Raw genomic sequence first — 13,505 nt, forward strand, 5'->3', positions numbered from 1 at the left:
AAAATCCATCAAATACCAAGATGCTATGTCAGATCTTGAATCTGATAAATGACTTAGAGTCGTGAACATGAGATGAAATCCATGTATGAGAATCAAGTATGGGCTTGCTTAAAATTTCTCCCTATAGCAAGGCTAGAAGGAGTAAATGATTCTTCTAGAAAGAATAAATTACATGGATAACCATACACATTTAAAGCAAGACTTGTTATAAAAGGATTTTCTCATACTCATGACATTGACTATGGTCCTCATCATACTCATGACATTGACTATGATCAAACCTTTTCCACAAGTAGCTATGACTAGATCAATAAGGATATGTTTGCTATAAATTCATATTCTTAATATGAGATATAGCAAATAGATTTCAAGAAAGACCGCTTTTCTTAATAGACATCTACTAGAAGATATCTATATAGATTAGCCTGGAGGTTTTCTTAATCCATGTTATCCTAACAAAATGTATAGATCTTGAGATCTACTTGTGGATATAAAGCAAACATCTAAATGTTATAATCATCATTTTATGTAAAACCACAAGGTATGTTTTTATATCAAAATGAATAAAACATGTGTGTTTACTAAGAACTAGTGGGAGCATAGTGAAATTCCTAATCTTGTATGAGTGAGACATACTTAATCATTTGAAATCACATTCTGAGTAAGCAAGGTCGTTTTCACCTTGACTCAGAAAGTGTTTCTAAAATGAAAGACTTAGGAAGGAGAAGATACATTCTTGGAATGTAAAATCTATAAGGGATAGATAAAATGAATGTTAAAAGTTTCATGTCCTTATACATATATTGGCAATATCTTGAAAGGGATCAAGACACAAGATTCTTTTGCAGAATTCTTGGCATTGTCATATGGCACCAATTTGAGCTAGCCTCAAAAGTACATAGCTCATAGGTTTGAACTATATGACATGATTTATATTCTATTTGCTTGGCAAATAAATTCATCATTTACGCCATATTATGCATAGGACATGGTATTTGATCATGTTGTAAACATGTCATAGGATACTAATTGAATACATGGTTAAGTCACTAGATGACTAAAAGAGCATTCTAAGAGTACTTTAGAAGAACTAAGAGAATGTATATGAGACAATCAATTTAGAAAGGATCTTTATGGAAAGAGCTACATAAGATGTTAATTTCTAAACAGATATAAATAATTATGAATTATAATTGGATTTTGACTTCATTATGGAATGAAGAGTAAGTCTTGTTGGAATGAGGTCCAAGCAAAACATAATGACACAATCTACTACAAAATAAGAATACACTACTTCAGAAGTTGAATTCAAATATGATTGGATGAATGAGATCATTGAAAAACTATGTTGATTTCTGCCATTCGAGGATCACATAGAAATCTTTGTGACTTTGAGAGTATACTTAATCAAGCTAAGAGACTCTATGTCACGAAAGAACACCAATCATAGATATTTAACTATACTTAGAGTAAAGTTAAGTATGGAGATGAAAGTATTCACAGAATTCACACAAATTAAATTTTGTCAGATCCATTGATAAAGTCATTCTTTTGAGCTAAGTATGAATTGTCACACTTCAGCTATAAGACTTTATTATTCTACAAATGGAATTTTGATTTGGATTTAGTATTTGGATATTGGAACATTATAACAACAACTATTAGATAATGTTATGATATATTGGGATATAGTCATCACATTAATACTTGTTGTGTTCTATATTAACATGTTTAATCCATGAATAATGTTATTATTCTAAAAGTTCATAGTTGGTTATAATTGTGGGAGCAATTATGAAGTAAGACTAATATGAATTGGATTGGTTGACTTTCACTAGATGAAAGTAGGCAAGAGGTTGTAACCAAGTTTCATAGGTACTTGTCAGAGAACTAGTATTGAACTGACCCATATCAAGATCATCTCATGGATCGCTATCGTGAATGATACTTGATTAAAAGGTACTATATTTATATCCTTAACACCTGAGATACATAGTGGGACTTAAGTGTAGAGAGTACTATGCTTGATATGGTCAAATGTTGTTCCATAAACGGGCAGTTATAAAAGCCATTTTCAGGTATGGTGTGAACTATGCAAGAGGCTTATGTAGTCAAGATGGGATTTGTTCCTCTTATGTGTTGAGAGTTAGACATCTAAGGCGCCTTACCAAAAGTTGAACAACCAATGCGATTGATTGCGATCCGTATCTCATGTTCAACATGATGTCTGTAGCAAAGGGATAATTGATAAACTTACCTTATACACCAATTGTAGCTTTGATCTTTTTGGGAATTGGGTGTTGATAGAATGGCACAAACAGTCGTATGGTCTTAGGGGGAGTGAAATGTTGCTAGACGTTCACCACTGTCTATATAAGTCTAATATGAGTCTTGCACAAGTAGGAGATTGAAAGGCCTAGTATGCTCAAGAGTCATATTAAAGTGATATTACCAAATAACATATGATACTAATGGGTCACACTAACAACAACTTGATACAATTGATTATTTATTAGAAATTGATTTTAATAAATATTCAATAAAACTCTTATAATTAAATTGGAAATTATTTATTTCATGGAAATAATAAATTCCATTACCAAGTAACTTAATATACATCATATGGTACGATTTATAAGTCATCTACAATCTTTTGGACTAGTTAAATCCTTTTGTCTTTTTCCTAAAAGACAAGGTTTATTTTTTATAAAAGAGTTTATAAAATTTTGACTTTCTTTCTTCTTCTTTATGCAATTTTCAAGATATGCATAAACAGAAGAAGTGTGTTAGGTCATAAATTGTGGTTTATACTTTGCTTTTCATAAGCTTTTAGAGTTCTCGGTCTAGGATCGAAAACACTATGTTTTAGTGTTGTTTGGACCGAAATCACATGTGATTTCGGTTGGGCTTAATGTTGTTTTGTTTGGGTTTTGGGCTTGGAATTGGTTATTAGGTCTAGGTATAAATAGTGTCATTTAAGCCTTGTAAAGGGGGTGGGACGTTTTGGGGGCTGCCATATGCTTAGAACGTGATTAAGAGAGAAAACAAGAGAGAACCAAGTGTAATCAAGAATCTTATGTACCCGACTATTCAATAATAGTGTGAATTGAAGATTAATCATCTTGTTCTTATTCTGTTTTTCGTCTTGTCTAATTCACTTGATTGAGATTCCGCACCATCAAGTGAATCCGATTGATACATAGTAGCATTTTGGGTTTTACAGTTGGTATCAGAGCTTGGATCGGTATCATTCGGGTCATTGCAAACGGTTTTTCTTGGAGTTTCTTGGTGTTTTTGAATTGTTTTGGACGAATTTTTGGTTGTTTGTTCTTCGTGTTCTTCATATTTTTGGAGTTTTGATCGAGTTTGGCATTAAAGATTTGAAAATCCTGTGTTTTTGGCAAGTTTTGGGTGACTTTGGTCGAAATTTGCGAGATCCCGGCGGCTGTCCTCGGTCCTCGGTCAAACGCTAGAAGATCTCGGAGCCAGCAATGTTCACGGTCAGCAGCGAAGTCCTCGGCCTCGTTCTCGGTCCTCGGCCTCGGAGTTCTCGGTCCGCTGTTTACTGCTCGCACGTTTTCGGTTCGGATCTAGGTTCAGAGATTTCGGTGCGAGACTTCTCAGTCAGAATTAGAAGCCTCGCGATTTCGGTATACTATTCTCGGTGCAAGCCTTCTCGGTTTGGTTGAGAGGCCTTGCGATTTCGGTCCAAAAATCTAATTTTCGCTCAAAAAGTCACGTTTTTGGTTCAAAACCTTCGTCTTTGGTCTAGAAATTCTTGTTTTCGGTCAAGGTTATTTTTTTTTGGACAAAAAGTTTGACTTTCATCTTTGACTTTCAAATTAGACTTTTGACTTTCAATTTTGACTTTCAAGTTTGACTTTTCAAGTTTGACTTTCAAGTTTGACTTTCGAGGTTTCAAGTCAAAGGGCATTTTTTCTTGGTTTCACAATCAGTTCTATTTTTGGTAAATTACTCTTTTTCGTGAATAATTAGTTCTTCAATCACCGAGGTTAATGAAACTTCATGTTCTCAGTCCTGTGAAGCTAAAATTAAACTTCTTCGTGATCAAATTGATATATTGCGTAGAGAAAATGAGGACCTTAGGTATGAAGGCTATACTCTCAAGAAGGCCCAAAAACCTCTAAAAGAACAACTAGAGGCCAAGATAAGAGACTTTAGACAACTTCATGAAGACTATAGTAACAAATATGAGAACTATAACTATGTTAAGAGTCAGATTACGAGCTTAACTGCCGAACTTGATGCACTAAAAGCTAAATATAAAGATGCTGAATTTAACTTTAAGAAATTTGACGTGTCAAGTGAGGTAGTTGTGTCCATGATTGAGAAACAATTAAAATTTAAAGATAATCAGAATAAGGGTCTAGGGTATCACAGTGTTCCACCTCCCTTCAATGACAACTATACGCCGCCCCTTGAAACCAATGAGGTAGAGACACCTGCTCAGTGTGGCGCGCCCCCTGTACCAGCTTCAGTTAAGACTGAACAATCTAGCCCAACTGAGAATATTGAGGTGAACTATACTAATGATTCTACTTCATGTACAGGTAATGAAGTGGAAGATGAGAACAAGGAGAACAAAAATAATTCTAGTTCTGTTAATTCTGATTGTCTAACCAATGTCTCCTTGAACTCTGAATCTGTTGCTTCTAATTCTGTTACTTCTAATAAACCTGCTGTTGGTAAATACAGGCCACCAAAACAAGCGAAACAGACTGCTTGTTGTAAGTATGCTTGTGGGAACAATCAGAGACAAGGCATGGGCACGCTACCAGAGACAGGCAGAAACAACTTCTACGTGAAGAAACATACATGTTTCCATTATGGAACACCTGAACACATTGCCAAAAATTGTCCAAATCGTGCATATGTCCCCTACTATGCACAAGGTTGGCAGAACATGCCTAGAGGGAGACCCTCCAAAAGAAACGCTTCGAGGTCACGTTCACGTAACAGTGACTGGAATGCTAAGAAGGACAAGAATCAATCTCCCAAGGACAAAAGGGTAATGTGTGACAAGAAGCCTAATTCAAGAGATGGTTATGGTAGACCAAGATCGTTTAGGTCGAAGTCATCTCGATGGTCGGTTTCAAGTTCTAAAACGAGTGTTGAGGCATCCATCCGATTAAACAAGAAATAGGTTAAACCCGACTACAGATGGGTACCAAAGGTTCATACTCCCAAATCATCTAATGATTCTAACTTTTCTTCATCTTCTGTGTGTAACAAACATGATATGTCATGGGAGAGAGTACCTTGTGTAGATGATAAAGGTCAACCTAGTTTCAAAATGGACTTTGTTCCAAAAGGAAACTAATCCTGCACTCTGTGTCAGAGCAACTATGGAGGAATATCATCAGACTTCGGTTTGTTGATGATAGTACCTTGGGCTTAATGTTGTTTTGTTTGGGTTTTGGGCTTGGGCTTGGTTATTAGGTCTAGGTATAAATAGTGTCATTTAAGCCTTGTAAAGGGGGTGGGTCATTTTGGGGGATGCCATATGGTTAGAACGTGATTAAGAGAGAAAACAAGAGAGAACCAAGTGTAATCAAGAATCTTATGTACCCGACTATTCAATAATAATGTGCATCGAATATTAATCATCTTGTTCTTATTCTTTATTTCGTCTTGTCTAATTCACTTGATTGGGATTCCGCACCATCAAGTGAATCCGATTGATACATAGTAGCATTTTGGGTTTTACAAAGTGTATGACTTGTCTAATCATGCTTTAAAGGCATGGGAGACATGCTTATGACAATGGGGACAAGTTTGCTTAAAGTGCTAAGGACTAATGGTTAATAACTTCACTTTATGCATATAAATAAGAGAGCTTGCACTTGGATTATTTGCTCATTTTCCTTGATGCAAAATCCGAATCTTCTCTTCCCTCTCCCTTTCTCTTTAGTTTTGGTTAGAAAACTTGAAGAACACTTGCATCTTCAATCCCTCTTTAAGTTCATATTGGTTATGAAATTAAAGCTTAAGGGTTTAAGAGTTTTGGACTAGCATCTACATTAAGTTGAGTCATTGTTGGTGTCTTAAAAGGTTCCACATTCTTCATCAACTTCCAAGCCTCCCGAGAGGACCTAAAGAACTACAACGGTTGTTATTTTTTCACCTCTTCTTTGGTTGGTGTTTTAATCTTTCTATAACTTGCAAGAAGATCCTTGGTGGGTATAAAATGTTTATGTTATTTCAAAAATTAAAGTCTTCCGTTGCCATATTTTTCAAGTTTATGAAACTATTTTGAACTAAAACCCAACATGTTCATCCTTTTTAGTGCGTCTAGGAGTACGATGTTGATCGAGGATCCTCCGTCAACAAGGATCCTTCTGACGAAGTGGTTGGCCATGTACAGTGTTATCACGAGTCTGTCATGGTGAGGATCCTGGATCCCTTCTCTGTCCGTCTCGTCAAATGTGATTTCCTTATCATCGCTAACCACAATATTCTTTCGTGGTCTATCCTCCTTTTCTGTTTTAGAGACCTTGGCGTGTCTTTTAGTCTAAGAGTAAGAAGTACCACAAATTTTAGATCCACTTGAGATAACGTTAATTATCTTGGCGTTTGGGGGTGGAGATCCTGGTTTCTCCGGGATCTTGTGACCATCCTGGTTGTTCTCCTTGGACTTTTCTCTATTTCTCCCGAGGATCTCTTTGAGGTGCCCCTTGCTAAGGAGGTAGCTGATCTCCTTTCTTAGGGATATACAATCCTCTGTTGTATGACCGAAGTCTTCGTGGTAAGCACACCATTTGGACTTGTCTTTCCAAGTGGTGGACTTGTTATCCTTCTTCGACCATCTTGCTTTGTCTCCGAGATCCTGCATAGCATGGATTATACCTGAAACATCCACAAAAAAACAAATAGTCAGTGATCTTAGGAAGTTCCTCTTCTTCTCCTTCATCTTCGAGGGCATTAACTCTGTGATGGTCCGATTTGGAATAGGCTTCGATTTGTAGGATCTTAGGGCCGAGGATTCGACCTTCCTGTTGGGATTCTCGTATTGACTTGAAGGGTTGCTCCTCTTTTGGATTTCTTTATCCTCTTCAAGCCTTATGAATCTCAATGCTCGGCACCTTACTTCGTCCAATCTCTTGCATGGGGTCATCACAAGATCTCCATAGAAGGGTGAATCCTTCCTTAGACCCATCTTGAAGGCCTCTACAACAGTCGCCATGTCTATGTTAGGGATGCTTAGAGCTTCCCTGCTAAACCTGTTAACAAAATCTCTAAGCCGTTCTTTAGGATCCTGAACCACCCGATAGAGATCAGGTTCTGCTACAAGAAAACTGGTTATTGAAAATATTGACTAAGTGTGCAAATGAAGTAATAGAATAGGGAGGAACGTTTAGCAACCATTTAAGATTTGATCTCGTACGGGTTGAACCAAAGCCTTTGCATAGGCAAGCTTCCTTTAAGTGCACTGGGATGGGAATGATCTCCATCATTTCTCAGTATTGTGCTACGTGCTCTTCAGGATCCGTAGTTCCATTGTAAGGCTTCATGCTAGGAGTTTGGAAGCGCTTAGGAACTTCGGTATCGGCTATCGCGGGAGCAAATATCGAGATCCCGTGACTTGTTGGAGATGCTTCTGGTATGGGTTGGACCACCCCGGGTACGCTTGAGATCATCTGTCTCAACTACTGAAGTTCCCTAACCATGTTTGGATTTATTCCTGCATCAACATTAGTAGAGTTAGCATTGATAGTATTGCTGTTTAAGAAGTTACTAGAATCAAGGTTTTTAGGAGTATTGAAAGGCTTATTGAGATCATTGATCATAGATGCTCGATTGTCCATAGTTGTCCCCCAGGGTGACGCCACAACGGCAGGAATTGTGTTATTCTGGTGATTTCCTGAGGATCCTGCATTATCGAAGTTCAGGATCCTTGGTTGTACAACTGTGGGTGTTGTTTCCTGGGATTTTTGAAACTCTGCCTTCATCCTCTCCACTTCTCTAAGCAATGTTCTATTCTCCTCTTGCTGTCGGGTCACCTGTTGCGTCATTTTCCTCATCATAGCGAAGAGTTCTGCAGTAGTGACTGAGGCAATCAGATCCTGGAGTCCTGAAGATCCCAAACTTCATTGGTTAGCGACCGGAGGGGTGTTTTTCTTGGAAGTGTCAGGCATTTTCCTCTGAACAGGGAGTCCACTCGGAGGAGGTGGCAGGTTTTTGGTTGGAATGGAAGGAGCGGAGGACGAAGAAAGGATCGGTTGTGTAGACATGATATTTCGAGGATTTTGAACACCACGGCCCCATGGTGGGCGCCAAATTGTTTTGGTCAAAAATTACACAAGTATTAATCAACCAAATTGAATGAGAAGCTGTGATGTTCGAGTTGTGCAGTAGAAAAAGATAAAGAGAATGGCATAATGGTTTACAAGGAAAGCCCTTGATCCTTGCTAGGATCCCCGACACAAAACCTTGGGAGGTGATAATGATCACCTGCCTTGATGACTTTATTAATGTAAAATGACGATTACAGAGAGTATTCCAGTAAGAACAAGTGAAAAATTCGTAGAGTAAGCTAAGAGTAAACAGAGTGTGTCGTGTGCGAGATACATGTGTCAATTTATAGTCTAAACTAGCTAACAAGATGTCCGATATTCACGGGATCCTCCATGACCAGCTTTGTGAACGTTTTTTGACTTGGTATTCCGGGTCTTTAGCATAGTTGAAACGAAACTCTGTTGAGAATAAGTCTCCTTTTGACTATTTTTACACACGTGTCAGTTATGTACCAAATATAACCGTTATAAATATTAGTTAATAATAATAACAATAATAGTCGGGATCCTGTGATAGTCGAGGATCCTGAATATTTGAAAAGGTTTGAGGATCTTGAATGGTTTGAGGATCTTGGCCCTAACAAAGACCATTTAAATAAAAAATGAAAAATTATTAGGACTACCCTAGTGACCTAAATAATAATTATATAATCCAGAATTATTTGGATAACAGTGGAAGAAGTTTGGTTCAAGTAAGTTAAAAAGAGCCCAGCCCGTTAGGTCCATACTCGACTACCCAAGTAAACATCAGGATTCAGGACCCAGGAGAATTGCGAATGCGAGCAACAGCAAGAGCAAGAGCAAGAACAAGAGAATGAAGATGGGAGCGTTTTGGGGGACGCGAGTCATGGAACTAGTGAAGAAGCACGATTCAGGAGGCCTCGTATGGAAGAGAATCAAGCTCACTACTACCCGTAAAGCCAACGCCAAGAAGCGTATTCTTCGAGTCTGGCAGGTCCCTCCCTCTCTCCTAATTTTCATTTTTTAGGGTTTATTTGCCGTACGTATTCTACACCTTAATGAGATTGAATACACTACTTACTAACTACTGCTATTGATTAGTCTAATGACCTGGGAAATAAACAACTTAATCATTAATATTGTTTCTTTTGAAAAGGGTTTTGATATATAGACATATCGCATATGAATCTTGATGCTATATGGTACCAATTTGGGGTTTATCAGTGACGTTTGTGAATGTTTGCTCAAATTCTAATTATTAAAGCCGTGGATTTGGAAACTAGCTCAATGTCTTGAGTTTACGGTTTTACCAAACCCTAACGTCGTGTGCTCCTAATTTATAATGTCAACATAAGGCTGTCAATATAAAATTTGTGGAGCCTCATGACTATTTTTTTTTTGTTGGTTGGTGTTTGTGACTACGAAACATTTTCTCACTATTTTTACATTACAAGGTAAATTCTTTAAAAAAGTTGTGCTGCAAACCCTCTTTAACTTGCCCCTACTCTTTTTTTTCCCTTCACAAAGCAGCATTGAAGACTACAATACTTTGCTCTAATGAAGTATTGGATGCATGCAGCATTCCATTTTTTTTTCTTTCTGAGAATTGCTATAGATATGAGAAACCTTGGGGTGCATTTGGTTGTAGAAAACTGTTTTCATTTTCCAAGAAAATGTTTTCAGAAAATAGAGTTGAGTTTTCATTTTCGGTTTTCAATGAAAATTTTAGAAAACGTGTTTGGTTGGAAGTTGGAACCGGTGGACTTTTCATTATCCATCTTAGGAATTTGGAAGACTGTAAAAATCACTTTTCTAATTTACATACAATTTGGAAAACAGATAATTTTCATTTTCTTGGAAATTTTTTGAAAAATGAATCAACCGAAGGCGTTTTCAAAATTTTCATTTTCATTTGAAAATTTTCCGCAACCAAACGCACTTTTAGTATTTCAAGTACATTATAACCAAGTAACAAACTTTGGTCTCCATACCACTATCAGTGTTGATTGTTAAATGATGTTAGTAATATGAACATAATAAGAATAGTTAAAACCATGCAGACCTTTCATAAATGATACCTTGAAAGGCACATAACTTGACTTGCATAGTATAGAATATAGACAGGTCTGAGATACAAGCAGATGTTTTTTCAAAAAATATTTTATTTCCCTCAGTTAAAATTAGGCATCTTGCTAGCTACTTCATTCATTACACATAAGGGGAAAAGCAAGCATATTGAATTGTCATGCTTAGTTTAGGTCTGTACAGTGCACACTACATATGCATTTTTTTTTGTCTCTTCACCTCATCGTTTCTGTTTATGAGTTTGAGGTTAATGAATATCAATGATTAATACTATGTTGTAAATGCTGATTAGTGACTCTTTTATTGATGTGTTTATGTTTTAATTGGTGTTAGTAATAATTTGAAACAGTTGATTGATTGATGATGTACTATTGCAGTATTGATGTTAAACCATGGCAGCTTAGGGTATGTTAGAACTACAGATGATGATAATATTGAATAGTGAGTGCCATAATCATATCATATGATTTAGAATCTGATAATTACACCCAACCCAACCAAACCCAACCATGCCTACTTTTATAAATTGTTTCTTTATTTGAAATGATAAAAAGTTGTTATATGTTTTTTGTAGAACGAGGCTGTATTAAGGGTGTGCTCAGAGGTACCACCTTCAAACCCGAATTCTGAAGGTGCAACGAAGCCTTGAGGTTGTTATCTATCTGTTAAATGTAGAAATCCAAAAGTGACATGTTTTGGTAAAAGTGATTTTGGCAAGGTTTACTATTATTGATGTAGGTGTGTGTGTGTCTGTTTCATCAAGATATTTATTTGTATCCAGTTGTCTGATGGATGCGTCTAAAATCTGAATAAGAGATTGGTGTCATAATCTTTCATTATCATTATGTTGAGAGATTTGAAGATAGGATTGGTGTTTGAAAGATATCCACACGAAGTCAGAAACAGAACAAGGGATGATATGATTCTGAATCTTGAAATAAGATAACAAGAGGAGGAGGAGGACCCATCTTAGATTTTTGTCAATTTGAAATATGTGGATGGATTTGATAGCAAAAATGGAAGTTGCTTCCTAGTCCCCCCTCTGTGAAAGGCAGTCATAATAAGGAGACCAATATATTATATACGTTATTGTTAAAAAAAAAAAAAAAAAAAAAAGTAAAATCACTTCATGTTAAAATATCAACAAAAGTCATAACTAGTGGATTCGCTTGCTTTTTTGCACGCAACAACCATATTTGCACCCAAAGCGGGAGAATTATTAATCTTTATTATTATTTTTTTTTTTGAAAATAAATTCCGTTCAAAGAGTTTGCTGAGGTACTAATATGTTTCCGTACTTTTGATTGATATGAAAATTGGCTTATTTTTCGGGTTGTTATATATAAATGATAAATAATAAATAATGAGTGATATGTTTTTATTCAAATTTTGGAACAGCCTGTCTGCTTTAAGATCCTTGAAGATTAGTTGGTTTTGTGAATGAATGATTATTGGGGAGAAAAATTAGTTGGTTGAAATTTTAATGATAAGTGAAGTTAGTTGTATTCATGTGATGTGGTCGTTGGAGGTAATTGGTAATTGGTAAGAGATGAGGATTTAGAATTAGGGGCAAACCCATTACAAAGAACAGGGACCTACAAGCCGTCTTGGACCCACACAATGTTCTGTTCTTTGAATTAACCTTTTATTAGTAATTTCAGAACGTCGTTGTTGCATAGAGTATAAGCAACCCACCTTTCTTTCTTTCTTTTATTTTTTAAATATATTTTTCCAAAAAGAAACAGCATTTAAGGTGGCTGGTTTCGGAATTAGTCAACTGGAGGGGGAGGACTAGGACCCCTTCATTTTTTTAATTTTTTTTTTAAACGGTGTTTGAGAGTGTTTATTTAGATCTGATTTATTAGCTTATTGATTTATAAAATTATAAAAATAAAATTTTTAAAAAAAATGATTGGTATAGTAAGGACTAAGGAGTAACTTATACAAAATGATTTTTGTCCGGTATGTAATTAATTTTGGTTTATACCGGTGTAATAAGTTAAAAAACTCTTTAAATAAACTTAGTCAAAAACCCTCTTAATATGTAGGGAATAGGGAGGGATGTTTCGTACGTACTTGGTAGTTGGTACTTAATATCTTATTGCTAGCTGCTTCCGTTTATTGTATTTATCTATAATAACTAAATTATGCTTCATCGCCTAAATAATTACCTCACACATCCACGCCACCATCCATTTCTGCCTTTCTAAAATTTACTTACTAGAAAAACCAACAAAACAGAATTAATAGAGTTGGTGGTTTTCACTTTTCAGATGCAATTGACTTTTGATGATGGCCGGAAATGGATGGGATTGCTGATGGAGGCTGAATTCCTATTTCTTTTCCTAATACGAATGAAAAACCAAAAGAAATTTTGGTAAAAGTTGACCATTAGACAACAAAGAAAGAAAGATGCTTCATCATTAACATTTAACAACTACCGATTCAGCTAATAAATTCATTCAATATATATATATATATATATATATATATATATATATATATATATATATATATATATATACACACAAGAAAAATAATTATCCAGTAAAATTAAAATCTAATGTCATTCCAATTCTTGACTTTAAATGGATAACATAACATATTACGTAGCAAGTGAAAGGCTATGTACAATAATTAGCATCAAATAATACCTACAATTACTCCATGTATGTATGTATCGTCATGTTTTAATTTTAAAAGCTAAGTCTAGGTATTATATTCAATATAATACGATTGGTATATAACATATATCCATATTTGTCTTTGAAAAATAAAATGTCAATTTAGACATGAAAAGGAGATGTCTTGAGGAGAGGGGAGGAGAAGGTGACGTGAACAACTCCAACATCCATAATATATAATTATATATACATTTCTTTATTCTATAACCAATTTCACAAGAAACTTTTGGTCGGCATTTCTCTTAATTATTTATCACTATCAAACATATATATATATATATATATATATATATATATATATATATATATATATATATATATATATATATATATATATATATATATATATATATATATATATATATATATATATATATATGAACTCCATTAACTAATTTTTAATTTTTTCATTAAGGATATATTTACAAATCAAACACTAATATTATATTAAACAAACTCA

General features: G+C 35.3%; 1 protein-coding gene across 1 annotated transcript; it reads left to right on the top strand.

Annotated features, from left to right (window-relative positions):
* The first annotated feature begins 9,026 nt into the window (after nucleotides 1–9,026).
* On the top strand, nucleotides 9,027–11,203 carry LOC145169136 (uncharacterized). Its single transcript, XM_079087705.1, has 2 exons — nucleotides 9,027–9,270; nucleotides 10,936–11,203. Exons 1-2 carry the CDS (start codon nucleotides 9,130–9,132, stop codon nucleotides 11,008–11,010), a joined length of 216 nt encoding a protein of 71 aa, XP_078943831.1. The 5' UTR covers nucleotides 9,027–9,129; the 3' UTR covers nucleotides 11,011–11,203.
* The last annotated feature ends 2,302 nt before the right edge of the window (nucleotides 11,204–13,505 follow it).

The sequence above is a fragment of the Lactuca virosa genome, chromosome 4 (genome assembly GCF_052849685.1).
Source record: "Lactuca virosa cultivar CGN04683 chromosome 4, Lactuca_virosa_CGN04683_v6, whole genome shotgun sequence".
NCBI classification, from domain to species: domain Eukaryota; kingdom Viridiplantae; phylum Streptophyta; class Magnoliopsida; order Asterales; family Asteraceae; genus Lactuca; species Lactuca virosa.